Source organism: Rutilus rutilus (assembly GCF_951802725.1).
Source record: "Rutilus rutilus genome assembly, chromosome: 18".
Lineage (NCBI taxonomy): Eukaryota > Metazoa > Chordata > Actinopteri > Cypriniformes > Leuciscidae > Rutilus > Rutilus rutilus.
The window spans coordinates 14,402,407-14,423,851 of record NC_140231.1 but is presented as its reverse complement, the minus strand read 5'-3'; the positions used below and the strand labels follow the sequence as shown (position 1 = coordinate 14,423,851).

The 21,445-nt window shown below is 37.3% G+C and overlaps 4 protein-coding genes across 5 annotated transcripts in view; 3 read left to right on the top strand and 1 right to left on the bottom strand.

Annotated features, from left to right (window-relative positions):
- Nucleotides 1–961: 961 nt before the first annotated feature.
- rps14 (ribosomal protein S14) lies at nucleotides 962–4,840 on the top strand. The gene is made up of 5 exons (XM_084386930.1): nucleotides 962–1,067; nucleotides 1,685–1,835; nucleotides 4,284–4,445; nucleotides 4,566–4,642; nucleotides 4,736–4,840. Exons 2-5 carry the CDS (start codon nucleotides 1,687–1,689, stop codon nucleotides 4,801–4,803), a joined length of 456 nt encoding a protein of 151 aa, XP_084243056.1. The 5' UTR covers nucleotides 962–1,067; nucleotides 1,685–1,686; the 3' UTR covers nucleotides 4,804–4,840.
- A 1,267-nt stretch (nucleotides 4,841–6,107) lies between these two features.
- On the top strand, nucleotides 6,108–9,364 carry cd74b (CD74 molecule, major histocompatibility complex, class II invariant chain b). 2 transcript variants are annotated; one of them, XM_084386717.1, is made up of 6 exons: nucleotides 6,108–6,344; nucleotides 7,108–7,268; nucleotides 7,384–7,469; nucleotides 8,391–8,418; nucleotides 8,531–8,731; nucleotides 8,911–9,364. In XM_084386717.1, exons 1-6 carry the CDS (start codon nucleotides 6,265–6,267, stop codon nucleotides 8,955–8,957), a joined length of 603 nt encoding a protein of 200 aa, XP_084242843.1. In that variant the 5' UTR covers nucleotides 6,108–6,264; the 3' UTR covers nucleotides 8,958–9,364. The 2 variants fall into 2 exon arrangements, with proteins under 2 accessions (XP_084242843.1, XP_084242842.1); XM_084386716.1 differs by having other exon boundaries at nucleotides 6,158–6,344; nucleotides 7,105–7,268.
- Nucleotides 9,365–10,468: 1,104 nt separating this feature from the next.
- Nucleotides 10,469–13,028, bottom strand: LOC311276761 (SLC35A4 upstream microprotein). The gene is made up of 3 exons (XM_084386643.1): nucleotides 12,835–13,028; nucleotides 12,307–12,405; nucleotides 10,469–11,359 (listed from the first exon to the last, which is right to left on the bottom strand). The coding sequence occupies exons 1-3, from the start codon at nucleotides 12,844–12,846 to the stop codon at nucleotides 11,168–11,170; spliced, it is 303 nt and encodes a 100-aa protein (XP_084242769.1). The 5' UTR covers nucleotides 12,847–13,028; the 3' UTR covers nucleotides 10,469–11,167.
- A 1,624-nt stretch (nucleotides 13,029–14,652) lies between these two features.
- Nucleotides 14,653–21,445, top strand: part of apbb3 (amyloid beta (A4) precursor protein-binding, family B, member 3) — a 28,499-nt gene continuing 21,706 nt past the window's right edge. Inside the window, exon 1 of the mRNA XM_084386442.1 lies at nucleotides 14,653–15,070. Within this exon, the coding sequence (XP_084242568.1) occupies nucleotides 15,022–15,070 (49 nt within the window). The 5' untranslated portion in view covers nucleotides 14,653–15,021. The remainder of the gene's footprint in view (nucleotides 15,071–21,445) is intronic.

Sequence of the window (21,445 nt, the reverse complement as noted above, 5' to 3'; positions counted from 1 at the left end):
CATTGCAGTAAATTATTGTATGGGTTGAAATGTGCTGCAATATAAATGTCTGTATCAGCAAATTAATAAAAATGTACTTTATTAAATGATTATTAATACGTGGATATGTGTAAAGTCATGGCTTTTACAATGTTGCATGAGGGAACTGTTAAGATGTTTAATAATTTGTCATCGTACAAAAAACTAGATTTATTCTTACCAGATAAAAGCAGTAAAGCGAGCAAGAGTTAATGACTTAGAAAAATAACTTGAATAAATTAAGCAAAATAAATCATAAGCATGCAAAAATAAATAACTGAGGCGTAAATGAGGTTATACGGACAGCACCTATCTATCTATCTATCTATCTATCTATCTATCTATCTATCTATCTATCTATCTATCTATCTATCTATCTATCTATCTATCTATTTTTTTTTTTTTTTGAGAACCATACATATATAAAAAAAATTACAAACAAGAGTTTGTAAAAAACCAGTCACATGGGTTTTTTTTTTTTTTTTTTTTTTTTAATTGGGATTTATGTATCATCTGAAAGCTGGAAAAATAAGCTTTCCATTGATGTAAGGTTTAGGACAATATTTGGCCGAGATACAACTATTTGAAAATCTGGAATCTGAGGGAACAAAAAATAAAATATCTAAACATTGATTAAATCGCCTTTAAAGTTGGTCATTTATGTTCACGATTTTGCTGCATTCACTCACAAAAATAAATGTTTTATATATTTACGGTAGGAAATTTACAAAATATATTCATGGAACATGATCTTTACTTAATATCCTAATGATTTTTGGCATAAAAGAAAAATCGATCATTTTGACCCATACAAAACTGGGTATTTTTTGGCTATTGTACAATTTGGCTATTGCCGCAAATATACCCGTGCGACTTGTGACTGGTTTGGTTTTGTTATCCAGGGTCACATATATCCGAGCATGTGAGGACTATACATAGGGGACTTTTATTCTATGTACTTTTACTTCCGCTTGTAGAGGTTGAACTTTCAACCCGGCAGCGATTTCTCTTTCCTTTCCTGTTTCGGCCTCGATTAGAGACACACATAGGTAAGAGAACACTGTTACAATCCGTTTAAATCCTACCTTTATAAAAAGTATGAAATACAAAATCGAACTTCTATAACGTCCCCAATCATCTCAAGCACCAGTAAAACGTGATATTACTTCCATAAATGGTGATAAATGCAGTATTTTAAGCGGATTATCAGTGTTGCTGTAGCGGGGTCCTGCACCATACTGGTCTGTCCAGCGCCGCTGCACGAGCCGCTACAGTTACAGATATACTCGACTGCTTTACAGTGTGTGTGGGGAAATAAGCTTGGTTTCTCGCACAAATCAAACGTCTTCGTTAAAAATATCTTAAACGTTTTAATGCTAGGTTTGTTAACGCAGCTTTGACGTCTAAATGCACGTCGGTGGATCCTTTGGCCTTTCTAGATTTTTTCCCTTAGTATTTCGTGATAATAGTCAGCAGTTAACGTTAAATTAAGTCAGTTTATAATGCTATGACTAACTAGTTTAAACGCGCAGTCCTTCACCAGCAGGTCTTTACGAAAGCATTAGAAGAGCATGTCAATAAGAGAGACCTTGTTTAACTTTATTATGAGACGCTGGGAGTTTTTCATATGATGTTGACCTGACTGTTTAATATTGATGTTTTTCAGCTATGGCACCTCGCAAGGGTAAGGAAAAGAAGGAAGAGCAGGTCATCAGCCTGGGACCTCAGGTTGCCGAAGGCGAGAATGTTTTTGGAGTCTGCCACATTTTCGCATCCTTCAACGACACCTTTGTGCATGTCACTGACCTCTCCGGCAAGTAAGTAACCCTAAAATGTGGAATAAAATCTGTATGCAAATTAAAAGCACAAATACCAGCAAAACAATTGTTTTTTATAAATGCGCAGGGAAATGTACGTTGAAAACTATATTGATATGTTAAACTATTTAGTTAATTTCTCAACCCTTATCGTAGTTCACCCAAAATGAATGTTTTAACTTGGTCACCCTCTCATTTCAAAGCTGTATGAGTTTCACCACAAATTGTATATTTATTCTGTGTAATAAGTGAAAGTAGACTGGGACTGTCAAGCTCCAAAATTAGGCATCATAATCATATGTATTCATATCATATGTATGTTAAGCCCTTCGTTTTAGCTTTGTGTGATGAACAAACCAAAATGTTAACCATTAAAGAGGGCAACTGTTCCTGTCCACTTTTTAAGTCTTAGTTTCAGAAATGTGTCCATTCATTTATCTCATAGGGTTTAAAAAAAAAAAAAAGTATTCTTAAAAGCGTTATAAGCCATGAACCAGCTTACGAGGTGAAGCGGAATATTCAATTTTAATTTGAAGCTAAAAGTATTTGAAAATCGGACGGAAATACAAAGGAGCAAGACTTTTACATTAGTGTACCGCTTTAGTGAGGAAAAGAACTACAATCCCATGAAGCATTGCAAAATCAAATTAAACGCAGAAATATAAAACTACTAATTTAAACATTTTGACATATATATATATATAGTTTTGCAAAATGTGTATATACAAACAAGAATTTTGAGTGTAGGGTGACTCTTACATTATTTGCAGTGCTTCATGGGAGTGGGAGGAGATAAAGGACTTTTTTTGTGTATTTTGATTGTGGTGACTCTGATTGGTGGATTTTTCTGTACTACATCATGGGTAATATAGTTTTTCAAAAGTTAAATTGAAAATTTTGGGGCTAACGGCTTCAGCAGAAGCGAATATTATGGTGTAACAGCCTCGTAGCCACATTAGACTGACTGGTAATGAGCGAGTGGACACGGCTGCCAGCAGGGATGAAGAATCTGACTGCCAAATACCACCTAATTTCAGACCGATAATTATCTTACACATCACTAGCAAGTGGCAGAAGGAATGGGACGAATATAAAATAATAAACCGTGTTAAAAAATAAACCCCAGTATAAAGTGTCTTCCATAACTTCAAATCAACACATGACCAAGTTGTCTTCACTAGGTGCCGACTGGGTCACTCAAGACTTACACATGGGTTTCTAATGATTGGAGAAGTTCCTTTGACTGTTAAACATATTCTGTTGGTCTGTAATTTTTATGGTACTGCTAGAAAATGCTTTTTTAAAAACATGTTTACATGGAATATTTCGGAATGTATAACCCGAATGTTCTATAATTTTAGATTTTCTATATTGTCAAGTTTAAATGTTTTCTATAATTATTTAAATTAAGGATTGTTTGCCATGTAGCGTCGATGCTAACATGGTGTTAAAAATTTAATAAACAACCTCGTAGCTCACAGTAGCTCTGTCTTTAACTCGTTCCCTGACAGCGTTTTAAGTCGCCAGCCACTGCCAGTTTTAAAAAAAAAATCATTTTCACAATTGTCATGACCCCCCCCCCCCCATTTTGTTGCATGAATATCTGAACATGCAATATGTCTATAGTTTAATTTTTTTTTAAACAACATTTTGAACAAAAAAAAATCGCATTTGCCTAAAATACTACATGCATAAGTAATGTTCATAAAGTTTGTTTCTACTTATTCTTCACCTGTGTTTTGATCAGGAGATTCAGTAATCTTGTGTTCAGTAATCAAGAAGATGTGATAGCGCCCCCTACGGTATAACAGTGAGAACATGCATTGCCAGAAAGTTGTCCATGGCAGGGAAGTGTTCTCATAAATGATGGAAAACTTTGTGAATTTTGCAGAAAAGGGTGGGGAAAGAGTTAGGAATTTAAGTGTTTGTTAAAAATCAACATTCCTATTGAGAATGAATGTTTTGTGTTCCGGAACCTGACTGTTGACACAAGATTTATATATAAATAAATAAATAAATATGTTGCAATAATGCAGGCTGATACTGTATATTGCTAAGAAACATTTGTTCCCGTTTGGAGAAAATGAATGGGTTGATTTTTACTTCCAGAACTGGCTGTTGCACTCCGTTCACTAACAATTTTGCCTTTTCCTTTAGTTCTCAAATATTTGATATCCTAAATATGGCCATTAGATTCATCACACAAGGCTTTATATCGATGCCGATGGCATGTGGACATGAGATGAAGTTACATTAAACATCTATGGTTCTTGCACATTTCGCCATAAAAACCCTGGTCTTCAGTGACTTTAATTTTGGTCTTCCTCTTACACAGGCCTATTGTTTTTTTTAGTTTTTTTTTTACAATGTGATGTTGACTTTGGGTGAACGAATGTTGCATTCTGGTGATACTCTTCTGATTAAGTTTTCCTTTCTCTTGATCTTCAGAGAAACAATCTGCCGCGTTACTGGTGGGATGAAGGTGAAGGCCGACAGAGACGAGTCCTCCCCTTATGCTGCTATGTTGGCGGCTCAGGATGTGGCTCAGAGGTGCAAGGAGCTGGGGATTACTGCCCTGCACATCAAGCTGAGGGCCACTGGTGGAAACAGGTGAGACCTTTACCGACAGGGACTGACGAGAAATGTCATGGTGTGAGTGTGGGGTTATGGGAATGAGGAACATGGGCTTGCATCATGATTTACTTGCTCCTTTTCCCCCTTCCCCTTAAGAACCAAGACACCTGGACCAGGGGCACAGTCTGCCCTGAGGGCTCTGGCTCGTTCTGGCATGAAGATCGGCCGTATCGGTACGTTTATCTAATGAAGGCTGATCTCTGTTCAGTGGGTTATAAAGTAGTTCTCCATGAGGAAGTCTCACTCACTTTCACTTTCTTTTCCAGAGGACGTCACCCCCATTCCATCAGACAGCACCCGCAGAAAGGGAGGTCGTCGTGGACGTCGTCTGTAAACTATTGGATTTTTTCAGAATAAAGTGTCAAATAATACTTTTGCCTCCTGTCTTCACTGAAGCACAAGTTGAGTTCTTGATTGCATTGATTCCCGTGTTTGGCTTCCTTTAGCTGATTATACATGTCTAACCGGTTTAATGGATAATGTTCTGGTGTGTTTTGAAACCAAATGAATGAATGCTAGGGGAATACCAAGAAAATATCCTTATTCAGATTATGCCGGAACATTTAATTTCCTCATTGCAGAAAGTATTTTAAGATGCGCAGAGACTGAAGGTGTGATTCGAACTGCAAAAAGTTTAAAACTAAAATGTTTTTTTAAATTTGAGACTCGTCTACAAGTAATATCAGACTGCAAAGTATGACCACCTGACCATGCAGACTTGCATAAAACCTGTATTGTGCTCTAATTGAGTGGTTTTAAATGTCCTTGGGTACATCTGTACCAAGTTGGGAGACAAACTGTTGGGTGTATTTACTGTAATTTAATTTTTTTGAAAAAGTAAAGCAAGGGATTACTCTTAATTTTTATGTAATTTAATTAGTTGCTTCTGATGTAGTTGCATTAAATACTGTATATAGACTATAGATCAATTCTATATAAAACAGTGGATTAAACATAAAAATTCAACGTCAAATGTTAAAATGTATGTTTTGTTTATATATATATATATATATAAACCTTAAAGAATAATTTATGCAATAGTTTATTTGAAAGAATTAAAAGAGGAGTTGCATCTTTTCCTGTATTGTTCAACTGGTCGGGGTTGATGTGGGATTTAGAAAAAAAATAATGCAATACTTTTTAGAGTAGTTAGTACAGTAATCTAATTAAACTGTTGAAGATATAATTAATGGCCAGTAATTCATTAGTTTTTTAGAGTAACTTACCGAACACTGGGGACAAACAAGATGAGTGAAAGTGAAAGTTGCACTTTAATATGTAATTTTAATCATTTAAAATAGAAAAATAACTATATCTGATATGATGGTCCGTGTCAGACATTAACAAAAGATAAGTACTGTCATCATTTAACTTATGGCGTTATTGTACATTTATATTTGGTAAGTATGTTTCAAACGTGTTTTTTTTTTTTTTTTTTTTGTGCAAGAGGCACTTTTATAGGATAAATCTCACGAAATCGATTGCGCTTCGAAAATTACTGACAGATTTCCTTAAAATGTTGAAAATCGCACTTCGAAATTCGCAAAATGAATGCATGAGGCTGGTATGAGAGACAGGAGGAACAGTATATTCAAGTTCACGTTTGTCTGACAACTGATGATGCAGCGCGTCTTATCCAATGAAATAATGACCTCAATCTGCTCTGTAGACACTTTCATCCGAGTGTCACACTGCAAGACTCTCAGTTCTCACTTTTTCATATTAGAGAGCTGTTATAAAAAATCCCCTGATCAAATTACCAACATTTTGAGAAGTTCCTGACAGTAAATCAGCAATGTCCACCGACAGCACCGACGGACCGCTTCTCAGATCTCCGAGTGAGCAAACTTCAATCAACATGGGACCTCAGGGAGGGTGAGGAAACTTTGGGGGTTTATTTCTTTTATAAACAAATCTTGGTTTCTCTCAATTATACATGCTAAATGTACGTCAACTAAATTTGCTAAGTGGTTGAAAATACCTTGATTGGCAGAGAGCTTTTTTTTTTTTTTTACTTATTTCTTCCATAAATAAGCAGAAAATTTGTGTAAAAACATAAAACCTCGCTGTACATTTGAAGTCCTCACTCGCAGTGCTTCATAAAAAATATGCTATAATGTGTTGTGTAAGAAATATAGGCGTTTTTTGTCATCGCAATGTTTTTGTTTCTGCGTATCACATCATTGCACACATTGCGTATTCATAATTCAATACAACTTAAAATTATATTTCACCCCAGCAAAAAAAAAAAAAAATTGTTATCATTTACTCACCCACAAGTTTTTCCAAACCTGTATAAGTTTCTTTCTTCTGTTGAACACAAAAGCAGATATTTTGAAGAATGTCGGTAACAGTTGACGGCACCCATTGACTTCCCTAGTAAATGTCCATCGACTGTTTGGTTACCGACGTTCTTCATCTTCTTTTGTGTTCAACAGAAGAAAGAAACTCATACAGGTTTGGAATAACTTGTGGGTGAGCAAGTAATGACAAAACTTTCATTTTTGGTTGGACTATCCCTTTAAATGACCAAGCTGTATTATTCTGTTTTCTAGACTGTTTTTTGTTTGGAATAATGTAAACTCAGAATATAACCATGTCGCTCGTATGAATCCACTGGTTCCCTGTTTGCCAGCAGATCTAACAGTCAGGCCCTGAAGGTGGCAGGAGTGACCCTGCTGGCTGGAATACTGATCGCAGGTCAGGCCTTCACCGCTTACATGGTGTACAACCACAGAGAGCAGCTCAACACCCTCGAGAGACGCAACGACCGCCTTCATGAGCTCAGCCAAAAGTTTGGTCAGAGAACTATTACCATCTTATGGGCTTCCGTTCATACTACCATTTCAATCACCATTAACTCATTACCATAGATGTCCTATTAACTCTGGCTTTCTTCCCTTTTTTTGTGCAGTCATGCGCAATCAAGGGGTTCCCATGAAAATGCAGCTCCCTATGAGCTCCCTCGCTCTGACTCTTGACGACTCGACCAAAGAGAAGGTAAAACTCATTTCCTCTTGATCTTGTTGTAATGTGAACCGGCGGCCACGTGGTGTCAGGATCGAGTCCGAAAATCAAATCAAGTTTTAGGGCTGCGTTTCTCAGACGGGTTTGCTTTAGAAATTGTGACGCTATCGGTCAAAAGTTTGGGATAATTAATTTTTTTTAATGTTTTTGAAATATTATTGAATCTATTATTCTCACCATTATTTGATCAAAATACAGTAAAACAGTAAAATTGGGAAATTTTATTAAAATGTAACTTTCTAATTTAATATTATTTTAAAGTGTCATTTATTCCTGTGATGCATCATTACTCCAGTCTTCAGTGTCACATGAGCCTTCAGAAATCATTCTAATATGCTGATTTAAAATGTACTCAGTTATTAATAATACTTCTTATTATCAATGTTGAAAAAAAAAATTTGTGGAATTTTTTGAGGTAAGCAAGATTATTTAAATGAGAAAATTAAGAAATTAAATAAAATATTAGGAAATTAATATACTTTTATTCAGCAACGACATATTGAAAAGACATTAATAGCATTTATATGTTAAAAAGACATTTCTATTTTAAATAAATGCTATTCTTTTGAACTTTCTTTTCATCAAAGAATCCTGAAAAAATAGGAATTAATATTAATAACTGAGCACCAATAACAATTGACAGTAAATGAGCTGCAAATCAGCATATTAGAATGATTGAAGGATCATGAAAATTTCTTTAAAATTTCACACAACTGTTTTTACCGTATTTTTGATCAGATAAATGCATTCTTGGAATTATAAGAGAAACATTTAAATTACAAACTTTTGACCGGTAGTGTTGAAACAGGAAATGATAAATAAAAAATATAAAAACATACAATATATAAATCCTGCCATCTACAGCTCTCATGTGTTGTTTTTTCTATATTTCAGGATTCCCCTTCCTCATCTGCCAAACCAGGTATCAAGATCTTGTCATTGTCAAACACCAGATTTAGTTCTCAGTAACTGTATGTCCTCTGCTCACACACACACACACACTCATGTATGCTCTGTTCATTTGTGTCCCACAGAGCCCAGTGTCCTGTCCCAGTGCCTGAAGGAGGCCGCCGGGGTGGCCAAGAGCCCCCTGCCGTCCTTCCGCCCCAGGTGTGATGAGAACGGGGACTACCAGCTCCAGCAGTGCTGGGATGAGACTGACTGGTGCTGGTGTGTGGACAAGAGCGGCGTTCAGACTCCTGGTTCTCTGACCAACGGTCCTGTTCAGTGCCCCGGTATGAGCTGAATACTGTGGCATAGATGAGAAAAATGACCCAAAAATGACAATTCTGTCACTCACCCTCAAGTTGTTCCAAACCTGTCTGAATTTCTTGTTTCTGCTGAACACAAAAGCAGATTCATATTTTAAATGCACTCAGCTCTGATATTAAAGCATCACTGTTCTTTATTTTAGCTGAGGAAAAGGTGATGGAGCCTCTGCTGGGAGAGGATGGCCAATGAAGAAGAGCAGTGAAGACTTCTTAAATATCATATTCTGGTGTCTTTATCTTTAACTTTAACAGCTGAACTTTCACATTTACTTTAGATTCATAGCTTGGTTTGAGGTAAGCAGCTTAGCTAGATATTTTGCTGTCATGAAAATCTAAAAGTTCATTGTGTTTCGTATTGTACTGGTAATAATTACAGACTTTAATCTGTAGCAGTGTTGACCTTTTATAAAAATCTTTCACTTTAATTATAAAATTGTACTATTGTTTTTGTTTTTTAACTTACAACTAAACTAACATTTAATGATCTTTTATTGAATATTTGTAGACTCGATGATGCGAGATAACTATTATATGGAAGGATAGAGAATGGATGATGGATAGCTCACAAAGATGGCTAATAAACTTAATTGCTAACCATTTGTGTGATCTGTTTGTTTTGGAGAAATACTTGTACTGTCAAGTTGTATGGCAAAGGCTACGTTTGATGTGAATTTCCATGACCAAATGGATACTTGCAAATATTTTGGGATCTTTAAATTAGCAAGCATAATTTAAGGCTAGAGCAAACACACACACACACACGATTTTATCATATGTTCAAATTCTGGGTATGATTTTTATGTTGTGGGTCAAATTGTTCCTAAGTGGATACAATACAATTCACGAAAAAACTGATTTTTTTTTTTTTGGTAAAAACATTTCATGTTAACACTTCTCAAACATTACAAAAAAATAATAATTGTTTTTACATTTGTACTTAACTATTTAATTTAACCATTTGTTTTAAAAAAATGAATCTTACGAACAGAATTGTAACTATTTTTGTTGATTTAAAATTTTGATCTTTTTTAAAAGTTTTACTTTATTTGTGTGTGCTTTCCTGAAGCTGAAACAGAAGAGCATGGCTCCAGAAACGGTAAAATCATGCGTTCAATTTCCAGTGAAATGAACAATCTTGAACTGATAAAAATTTACACCTTCAACGCAGTGTACATTTCTTTAGATAAAAGTGTCTGCCAGATGCATAAATGTACATTTAAACACCTTCAGAGGGTTAGGTGAGAAACTGACATAAATATATATATATTTTTTTTTTACATTTGGGGTCTGTGCAGCTGTGAATAACCATGAAGTTGTGTATCAAATTGACCCGTGAACATAAAAATCGGCAGAAATATTGTACATGCCTTCCACAACACCTCAATGTCAAAACATTTAAAAAAAATCATATATATATATAATTGGATTGTATATCATGGCCCCAGAATTCCAAAACATTTTTAAAGATTTAACTCTTTTCTACAAAAATAAATGAACTTTTCGCATGCATTTTTCTATAGAGAGCAATTGAGATTTTATTCATTAAAATAGAACATTTTCATAAATTCTTGGAAAAAATAGCTTGCATGCAAAGTATGTAAAAGGATCTCTTCAAAAACAGATCATGCATCATGGTAACAAGCGCAAAGTCAAAACAAAAGAACATCAAGCAAAGAAAAGAAAAAACTCAATATTGATAACTACTGTTTTTAAATAATTCTTTACATAGACAAATTATGCATTACAATATGGATTACACTTTAAAAACATACCACTTGAATTCAAAACTGCATCTGAAAACCAACTGCGTGCGAATTAGTTTTCATGCTCTCGTTGGGCTACTTCCTGTTTTCTATTTCACTTCCATTGGCTGACTTCCATTATTATTCATTACAAGCAGAAGTGGTAGAGTTGAGAGTGGTAAAGTGCGACATATTTATTCAAAAAAAAACTATATCAAACATTTCAGCAACTCAAGTCCAGCAACATCTGATATTTGACAGGTACAGGAATTGTTCAATGCCAGACATTATTTACAGAGTGTGTTGGGCCTGATTGTTCACCGGTTTTAGTGCATATTTGGCAAAAAAAAATATTCATGTAACAGACAGAACATTAACACCAGAAGCATTATAAGGACTGATAAAAGTTTTGGCCATTTGCATCATCATGAGGAATTTGGGTTTATATAAAAACACAGCACTCATCAATTATAAATAGAAAACAGCCTAAAACTGCAAACCAGAGAAGCTCAATTATTTTATATACACAAAGTGTCAATGAAATATATCCAGTTATTCTGTGGTCTGATGAGTGGCACCCTCAGTTGAGGAGGTAGGCTACATGTTGAAGTTCTTGAAAGAGGCATTGTTTTTCTGAGATTGTTTTATATGGCTCCCTCTATCTCTTCTTAAATGAGCTGAAGTAGTTTTTGATGGTCTGCTCGATGTTAGGCACTTGATAGCTCTGAGCGGCATACATGCCTGTACAGGTTCCTACAAGAACTCCCAGGATCGCAGAGGAGCGGAGCTTCGCCACCACATACCCAGCCAAAAAGCCCTTGAGGAAGGGAGAACTGAGCACACTTCCACCCTAGATTGAGGAAGAGGGCAAGAGACGGAGAGGGAGAGAGAAAACAAAGAACTTCATTAAGCCAAGTGATCATACAGACCCTTTTCACATTTACAGGGTTAACTTACATTTACTATTGCATTTCCACAACTTTCCAACAGAGGCAATCTAGAAAGTAGAGCAGCTGTATAATGCGGCTTCCAGAAGTAAAAATACCATTCATTTTCTCCATAAGAGAATTAAGCAATAAGACCCGCGAAGAACAGCTAAGGGACGTTGTTAAAACCCCCTTAGCTGTTCTAAATCCACTGTAAAACACGGCTTCAAGGGGCTTATTGCTTCATAAAATAAACACCAGCAACAAAAACATATAACGTTATAACACATTTATTCCTCCGCCAAGCAGTGTAGTTCCGAAGAGGTTGCTACGCAACACATGCAGCAACAAAGTATCACAAACGGCACTTGCGCAGTAATACCAATACTAATGTAATGCGGTCACAGGCGTATATTTGTTGAGTAATTTACAACGGCTTCGAACGCGGCTCAACCAATCAGAATCAAGGACTGGAACTATCCGTTTTATAATTGATTTTTTTTAGCAATAAAGTATAAACCTTTAAAAGACAGACCAACTGTAAACTACGAGGTTGCTAATCGATGGTTTATGCTTTTATTGAAGCCACTATTTTCACTTTTTTATTTTAGTGATTTAATGCCAGGGTAAGTTAGAGAATTGTGAATTTTCATTTGAATTATTATTATTTTAATTAAATATAACCACGCTACATTAAAAATGTTCATTGTTGCGACAATGGTTTAAAATGTACCTTAACACTATTTCATCCTCCGTAAATAACAAAGCAAGTAAAACAACCTCAATTTGTAATTACTTTAATTTGTACACTCTGATGTATAAAATAATATGACAAAAAAAAAATGTGTTTGACAAAAATATAAAGTCCTGCCTGTGGAATTCCAACCCCAACTTCATCCTCCATCCGACGCTGAATGTCTTCGAGCTGGCCTTTCAGCAGAGACAGGTCTTTCAGCTGCCGGAATGGATCCTGTTCAAGACACATAAAGACTGAGATATGTACAGCAAACAAACAAACCCATCATCATCATAGTTGTGGTTGATGGGACCGTCAGCAGAATGAGTCATCGCGGGTGTGCCAGCTGAAAGGGATTGCAATTTTATCTTACATGTTTCGTTAAAATATATATATTTCGGGATAGGGATCAAATGCAGGTTCTATAATAACTGACAGATACGTGACAGGGAAAACACATGTAACATGTAGTGATGTCTGCTGAACTGGACAGGGTCGCTAACTCAAACACTGAACTGAACTGCAGAATTTGTTTTCTTTCCGTTGTTTCGCGGACACTAAATGCCATGACTAAGTAGCTAAACAGTAATCGAGAACAGTATCAAATATACAGAACTTAAAGTGACTTGTAAAAACTCGAATTAAATTTGGTGGCACACCAACCTTGTCCGCCATGACTGCTTGTGCGGGATCAGCGATTCTGAGCTCGATTGAGCAACCTAAAACCTATATAGATCGCGCTCTAAGTTTGATTACATTGGTCTGTCTCATTCTCTTGTTTTTTTGAGGTTTTAATGGCGGTTGACAAACAACGAAATGGTGAATTACCGCCACCGATTGGTATGGAGTGCGGATTCGAATGTCATGTTCTCCTTCCCTTTTTATATCCTCTCCCACAAATTAAGATATTGAAAAGGACAGACAATTATAACACCGATTTTGTTGAATATCTTGTTACCTTGTGTTTTGTTCAGCACTTTGGTCAGCCATGTTTGCTGTTTTTAAATGTGCTATATAAATAAAAACAAACTTGAATATCTGCTATCTTTGCATACATTTTGTTTCAGGATCCTTCTTTCTGACGCTGGCCACAGTATTCACTCCTTCATGTATTATGTTTCCCCATTTTATAAAGTGTACCGTTTAGTCTTGTGTATACAAATCTTAACCTTGATATTATTATCTCATCTCTCCTGTTTATGCCTGCACATCTAATCTCTTCCGTCATTTCCTCCCGTTGTTTTAGCCACCTTTTCTTCAACCTTTTACTCAATATTTCAAAATAAGTGTGCTTTAAAGCATGACATAAGATTTGGCCTATTAAAACATAATCATTTAATACTTGACATTATTACAAAGTGTACTTTTTAATAGTGTGCTGAAGCGGACTATCCCTTTAAGATTTGAAGTACACTACAAGTTCACGCTCACTACATTTAAGCGCAATTCATATTCAAAAGACAATTGAGCCTGGGACGGTTATGCTTTATTTTCAGAATGTATGAAATTATTTTCATATTTCAACATAAACTACATCAACTGTGGCTTAGACATAGCCCTGCAATGTACATAAAATATAATTATGCACCTATGCTATCGTTACAGGCAGCAGCCTATTCCACTCTGATTATAAACGCGCGCGCCCGTGTCCATTTGTGACTGCAGAAGCAGACAGACGCTCGCGACAGAGAAGTCGTTGCCGTGGCAACCAGTCCAGAGTGATGATGCAAACGGAGCCTGGACGATGACGGACTTCGCTTGAATTCATGACGGGAGGAATTAAGGTGGACCAACACAACGCAACCAACCTTTACACCCCACAGCTCTTTACTGACCACGACCATTTCTTAAAGAATATTTCATGTGCGGGTCATATGTTTATATCATTGTGTTTACAACACGCGCTCGGTATTTAGTAACATTAGCTTGCTAATCTCATTCAATCACATCTTAAGATGTTTCCCAGAAACGTTTTATGAAGTCTAATAAAGCTGTTAGATTACAAATGAATAAAAAATTCCTCGCATAACATAATACCATAAACTCTAATAGCATATTTCGATATTGAAACAATACAATATAGGGGTTTTAAATGTACGGAAAGTTACCCAGTGTCAAAAAATGAGAATTTGTTGCACTCTTCACATTACAGATGGTGATTCTCTGCCTCATTGTGTGGAACAGATTGGAGACACTAATTCTTCTCAGGAACACACGTCACAGTTTGTGCCCTGTATGATTAATGAAGAAGAAAAAAAAAATACTACAACCCTTTTTGCTGTATATAGCCTATATTTCCGTATGTATCTTCTCCATTTAAAATATTTACACCTAACGTTACATTATTATCAGCTATGTTCAGCCATCCTTAAGGCACTACCATGAGCTTAGGGGGGCAACGAGAGCTAGCGAGAGAGGGATGGGAAGGAGGGGGAATAGCTGCAGGCATTACTGAATTACAGAATCCACAGACACACACACACACACACTGACAGAGAGAGAGAGCGAGAGAGAGAGAGAGAGGCAATCTCACAAACAGCATCACTCTCAGCTTGACGGAACGCCAGTGAACAGAATAGGGAAGAGAACAGAAGAGCAGCATTAGGCAACAAGACAAAGATGAGGTTGATTAGACAGCAGTGAAATTACCTGAGCGGGAAATTAAAGAGGGGATAGACGGAGAGAGGAAAAGAGGAGTGTGGGTTTTAATCCTTTTGGCATGTGAGCGTATCTCTGAGTGCAGTGGTCACCCTGTGTGTGAGTGTGTGCTGCAGAGTTTGTTGGTGGTGTTGGGACGCTTTGAACTGGAATGTATCTGAACTAACCTCAGGGGACTTTCGGGAAGACACCATGCTGGGCAAGGATTACATGCTCGCCATCATCATCGTCAACTATGACGGTAGGTACACGGATGCATCTGCACTTTCCCCTCCTCTTTGTTATCTCTCTGCTTAGTGCACTCTCTACTACTTAGGTGTCGAAGTGAGCGGAAGAGTTTCTCTTCATCTGCAGACATTGTCTGTTGTTCAACGCTCCGCCGCTCACTTATGACTTTAACCACAGGTGCTGTGTCATACTAGACCCACCCGACTTTTTGAAGACCCTGTTTTTGAGACGTTTAGTCAAACGAACTTGATTTTGCTGGAATTAATTACAAGGAGTTTTGCATCGATTGATTTTCTCACTCGAGACCAACACAATCTAAAAAAGTTGAAATTGAGAGGTTTGCCTGTTGATATTGTTGAGGGCCAGGCGTACAAGCGTTCATGGACAATGTCACCTGTGCGGTTTTGTTGGGATTATGCATCTGTTGGAGGATTAGATTATGGAAACACAGAAGCATAATTTGCCCACACAACATGAAGCATTATATAGACCAGTAAGCTTTCCATTCATGAGTTTGTGTGGTAGAGCTTGATATCGTTACACTTAGGAGTGCAATCCTTTTGAATGATTTATACAAAGAGCTCCAACTGAAAATATTTTATGTTTATTAATAATTGTTACAGCCACCTGAGGTAGTGTCAAAGGTGATACATACTGTATAACTATTATAGTCAAAACAGAGCCTTGATGCTAAAAGTTGCTTCCAAAAGTGTTCAAATGAAACTTCCTAGATGATGAAGTGATAGTGGGCTGATATGTTGAGTTTTGCTTTCAGAAGATGATATTAACGGGATCTTAGATGGTTGTTGACCAGTAAGCCATCACGTTACATGATATAATATTCATATTCTGTTCACAGAGGGGATTGTGATGAAAACGTTTCAGTTGAAAAAAAGTAGACGTCCTGTGGCGTGACATGCTAAAACTCCATATAAAACTCTATTGATGAAAATATTATTGACATGTCTATGTAAAAATTATTTATTCAGAGATTACATGGAATATGTCACAACAACAACAAAATAATGTCACACCACAGGACCATTTAGTATGAACTGCTGAAGGAATAAAGTTGATTATAATGGTGAGCCTGAAGTATACACCTAAAATATCAGAGGACCCAAAATATACACTTTGTTTTATAGACTAGATATAAATTTAACTTAAAACCTTGGTGTTTATAATAAAAAAGGACACATTATGTGTCAAGTACCCAGTATCTGTACAAAGGGAGAAACTGTCCTCGCCGCGTCCTACCCACGTCATCACTCTTAAAATAACTTCTGTTAAACACACAGAGAGGAGGTGTGTGTGAGAATGAATGTTTGTCTGTTGTCTCTGTATGAGAGACATTGAATGATGGAATAGCTTCTCCAAAAGCAAAGGCATGGACACTAAGGCACTTAGACACAATGCTGAATGGTGCTGAGTGAACGCTGATGGCAGGAGCTCCTGTAGATGTGCAGGAATCGATTGCATTTGCTGCAAATTTTCTTTACTTAATCAATTTTGTTGGACTTTCATTTACTGAAATGCTGCCTACCTCCACGTGAGGATGTCTTCATAAGGGCGTCCTAAATAAAATGCTGTGTCTTGCTTCTTGATTTATTGAAGGCCCAAGGATTAAGTCCCAGATGGATTTTTAGATCCACCTCTAGTCTTAATCTTCCCGGTCTGACCTCACACGGACATAACCGAACTGGGATTATCTGACCACTGACATAACGCCATCGGGATTATTTATCCCCCAGATGTAGCTACAATTCTCTCTTTCTGCTTCTCTCTTTCTCTCACTTGTCCTGACAGATTTCAAAACTGGACATATTGGAGCTTTGTCCTTTTCTTGGCTTTTCGCAATATTCCCCATTTTCTTCCAATAGTGACTCTTGGGTTTTTAAAACCAGTTCATAATTGGTTATTAAACAATTGTTTTTGCATATCAATGCAACTGCTAATACAGTGCTAATGCTAATACAGCGTTAGCACTGTGTTGTTTGGTACCACAAAAACTTGGCTAAAGGTATGATATGAAATTCAAAATTCAGTCATTTCAGTAGGAATCCATGCAGTTGGGAATTTTACATGCGGGTAAATGATTTTGTAATGATTACAAGTTGTCCACGTGGATTCACCGCACTGACCTACAGAAAGCTGCTTGGTTTGAAAGAGACTTTTCTGACTGAAAGCAGAAAAAAAAAACTGAGGGCTGTATATACACAGGACAAACTAAGCGGACTAGAAACAGGTGTGCAACTAAATCAGTTGCCATGGTAACAAATGAAAAGCGGGGAAGTGGGGAACAAAGGAAACAGGAACAGAACACAGAAAAACAAAATTGCCATGATGACCAATAGAAAGCTTCTTGGTTTAAAAGTGACTGCTGTGTGAGATGTGCATCATACATTTCTATACAGAATTAACATTACACAATGGACCAATTTTGCCCCCAAAAAATGTACTGAAATTTTTGGTAATGTGTTGCATCTTAAGCCTGTAGTGTAGAAGGGTTATAACCCAGGGTGACAGCAACCCTAACCAAGGCAGGTTTTTTCTAAAAAACTTTTTCCCAAATTTGTTTAAACTGTCTATATACCAAAACATAATTAAAATGTAAGTACTCTGAAAAAGAGAGTATAAAAATCGAGTGTCTGTAGTCCTCTCAGGCCAGCAATAAACACAGCTACTTATTCCATTCACTCCCACCCCCTCCCTTCTGGGCTCCTTCCAAAGCCACGCCCCAAAACACATGAACGCGTGATGCCGACCGCTCAGCTTGGAGGACGCGTTTGCCAGCGCCGAGCGGAGAGGAGCGCAGTGCATGTAGTGACATCATGTCAGAGTCACATGTAATAAAATACCTAACTTTATCATTATGACCCTTGAGGTCCCTCAGTTGTCGCCACCGCTGGAAAGTCACGCCGATGTTGACTCTCGTCTGACTTCTTGCTTTATCCAAAGACTTTTTGGTCATAGCCTTTTCGAATACGGTCTTCCTTTTTTTGCCTTGTTTGCCTTCGCTGACTGTATATGCAGGTACTGGGAATTTTGACTGCTCTTTCTCTGCCATAATTGTGATTCTTCCTAGCTTCCTTGCCTCTTCGAGTCAAACGGGTGCGCGCATGTGGGCAGCTCCTGTGGCAGCAGGGGTGGTAGCCATGGTAGCGAGGGAGAGTGACAGTCGCCCAGCCAATCATTTTATTCGTTCTGAATGGAAATAAGTAGCTGTGTTTATTGCAGCCCTGAGAGGACTACAGACACTCGATTTTTATACTCTCCTTTTCAGAGTACTTACATTTTAATTATGTATTGGTATATAAATACAGTTTAAACAAATTTGGGAAAATGTTTTTTAGAAAAAACCTGCCTACCCTGCCTTTAAGAGTAAAGTAAACACTTTTTGGTACTCTCTCTCTCTCTCTTTATTTTACATTCGTCTCAGTGTTCTTTACCTCATACTTCAGCTTTACTTTGAAAGTGGTTGAAAAATCTATTGATTGCAATCAGTGCCTTTTATTACAGTTGTTTCAGTGGCTCATGGGAGTCAGGAGTGGTCAGTTCTGATTGGCCACATGAGAGTTCTCTGGTAAAAGGCACAATTCAGGCATATTGTTTTTTTAGACTCTTTAGTTGCCTGTGGTTACTCTCAAATGTATCTGGGTGTCGAGTTATGTGTCCTGTTTACTATTCAAGTAGTTTTCCGGAATAATTTTAAACATTTGTGGTGCTTGAATTGCAAGTATCAGTGTTAATATTGCTTAAACAGGTTTAACGCCAACTCATATGTCTTGTTGAGGAGAGGTGCTATTACTTTTCTAAGACTTTATGCATACTATAGGGAAAATAAGACCATTTTTGTAAGCAGCCACTTTGCAACACCCAAGCAATCACCCAGAACACCCTAGCAACTGCATAACATGATAGCAATATGCTTTAAACTATTCAGACTGTATAGCAATGGCCTGGCAACCACCCACAAGCATTGTGCGCAGGCAAGCACTCTTCAGGAGATGTACTCGAACATTAAACTCTGAGATGCAGAGTGCCAAGTAATGAACATGTATTAATGTCAGACTTTGTCAGCATGGTCCCACTAACAGTGAGGTTTTCTTGCACCAAATTGGACACAATTGGACACAATCATTATATAACAGTTGCTAAAGGGACTTATCAGGCAGTGCAGTTTTTCTCAGGAGATCATCAATAATTCACAAACATCCTCTTCTCAACCCCTCCACCCCCCAATCTGTTGTCATCCTCATAGCCTTGAAGTTGTTAGTGGGTGCGTGATGGGAACTGCGGCACCACCTACGTGCGAAAAGCTGTGATACCACAATTACAGGAAGTGATGCCTTGTCTCACTGTAGCTGCTCCACAATACCCTTAAGAGTTCATAACCCACACTTTTTCTTGAAACCACAGACTTGCATTTGAGATTCGTATGTCTGCAGGCAGTATCACATGATGTATCATGTAATATAACGTGCATTATGCTGATGGTAGCATGGGTGTCATTTGAAGTAAATTGGCGTCAGAATAACAGATGAGTTGTATATTAGCAACTTATTCCTTCTTGTAATATCCATCAATATTCATCTATCTGCCCCTGAGCCTGAAAAAAGTGATAACCAATGAGGCATCCGTGTTTCAGCATGCATCCACTCATTGCACTTTTATTAAAACTGCCTTCAGCTCCAAACACAGACAGTCAGAAGACAGCATTTCAGGTGCACCGAATGGGGACCAGAATTAGACTGAGAATAACCTTTATTCTTCCTTCAGCCTTCTTCTCCCTGTGTTTTATTTCAGCTGACAGCACAGCTAGCCAGCCCAAAACACTAAAAATGTCATGGTAACACAGTGCGATTATTAAGGCCCTGTCAGGAGCGGAGACGAGGGGTGGCTTGTGAAAAAGAGGAGTTCGATCTGGACGTGATTGATGATCTCTTGGGAGGGCCTGAGACGCACAAACATTCACAGAGACGTTTATATGCTGCCACTGCTTGAAAACGCTGGAAAACTACTTGAATTTCACTCGAAAAAATCTGTACGAACCCCGATAACAGTCCAAGCCATTTGATAAATCAGCTTATAAGTGTAAAAATGGTCAGCTAGTAAGCCTCAGGACTGCAACAAGTTTAATTGGACTGAAGCAGATTTGAGGTGTTGGTTTAGAGGTTAAACCCACAGTCCTCTGTGTTGTAAGATTATTGTGGCTTTAACAGGATTCTCCAAGCTCTCAAATCTGTTGAAAGCAAAGGTAAGTGAAAGCACATCCTCTCCTCTTCACTTAGTGCCCTGTCAGGCCTGTTTATATCGCACACTCTCAGAAAACATACACTACCGTTCAGTTGTTTGCAGTCAGTCATTTTTGAGTTTATTTTTAAACAAATTCATACTTTTTTTCAGAAAGAATGAAAAAGGTAAGTATGGATACACATTACATTTTTGTAAGTTCAGGAAGACACTAATGTGGTACAGTATCAATGTTTGGACATCATAGGTTCTAAAATGTAACTATTTTTTACATATATGTACGATAAAATCATAACTGTGTGCATTGTAAAAAGATAAGTTCTTAATATAACTTCACAAATACAAACAAGTCACGAACTGTGATGATAAAAACAACAACAGCTGCATAAATAAAGTCAGTAAACAACAAAACAATAAGCCTGTAGCGCTATCCACATAATTTATTCATGTTGCAGTGCATGCTGAGAGCTCACAGATCAGCTGTTCAGCATAATGTGGGTAAAAAGGTCCAATATCTATTGTCAAGCACAGCTCACAAGAAATCATTTAAAAAATCAAACACTCGTACTGATCATAGACTGTAAAAAATATGGACAAAGCGTCTGTGACGTCACCCATAGACTTTCTGAAGAACGGTTTTGAAGCCGTTTATGGGGGGTATGGGCGGCGCCATCTTGGAAAATCTTGGGAAATCCTAACCCCGCCCACCTTCTGGCCAATCCATATATGGGTAAAGGACGCGAGTCCGGTTATTCCGAGTACAGAACAGCGCGCGTCACTCAGCTCGCTCTGCTACTCCGGTTATCTTTGTATGTATATTTTAGGCAACGAAATATGTTATAAAACACCATACTAACTCTTTTCGTTTTCATTTAAAGAAATCTTAAACATTATAGCCACACAAATGTGGTTCAGGCAACGCGTATTGATTATATTCACTGCATAAAACGTTTGCCTAACAAAACGAAATATAAAACACAAACCTGCCTCTTTTCGTTTAAATATAATATAAAAATATTAAACATTTTAATATGGTCCAGGCAATATGTGCATTTGTACTAAACAAAAGATGTTGCAGTAAACAACATTATACAGATCATCTTCGTTGTATTAAAATTTAAAATGACAAAACTCA

Excerpts from the sequence above, each read along its gene's own strand:
- rps14 (XM_084386930.1), top strand. The coding sequence starts at position 1,687 with ATGGCACCTCGCAAGGGTAAGGAAAAGAAGGAAGAGCAGGTCATCAGC. Across the intron at positions 1,836-4,283 it reads GTCACTGACCTCTCCGGCAA|AGAAACAATCTGCCGCGTTA; the intron begins GTAAGTAACCCT and ends CTTGATCTTCAG. Across the intron at positions 4,446-4,565 it reads AGGGCCACTGGTGGAAACAG|AACCAAGACACCTGGACCAG; the intron begins GTGAGACCTTTA and ends CTTCCCCTTAAG.
- cd74b (XM_084386716.1), top strand. The coding sequence starts at position 6,265 with ATGTCCACCGACAGCACCGACGGACCGCTTCTCAGATCTCCGAGTGAG. Across the intron at positions 8,419-8,530 it reads TTCCTCATCTGCCAAACCAG|AGCCCAGTGTCCTGTCCCAG; the intron begins GTATCAAGATCT and ends TGTGTCCCACAG. Across the intron at positions 8,732-8,910 it reads CGGTCCTGTTCAGTGCCCCG|CTGAGGAAAAGGTGATGGAG; the intron begins GTATGAGCTGAA and ends TCTTTATTTTAG.
- LOC311276761 (XM_084386643.1), bottom strand. Across the intron at positions 11,360-12,306 it reads TTGGGGTTGGAATTCCACAG|GGTGGAAGTGTGCTCAGTTC; the intron begins GCAGGACTTTAT and ends TCCTCAATCTAG.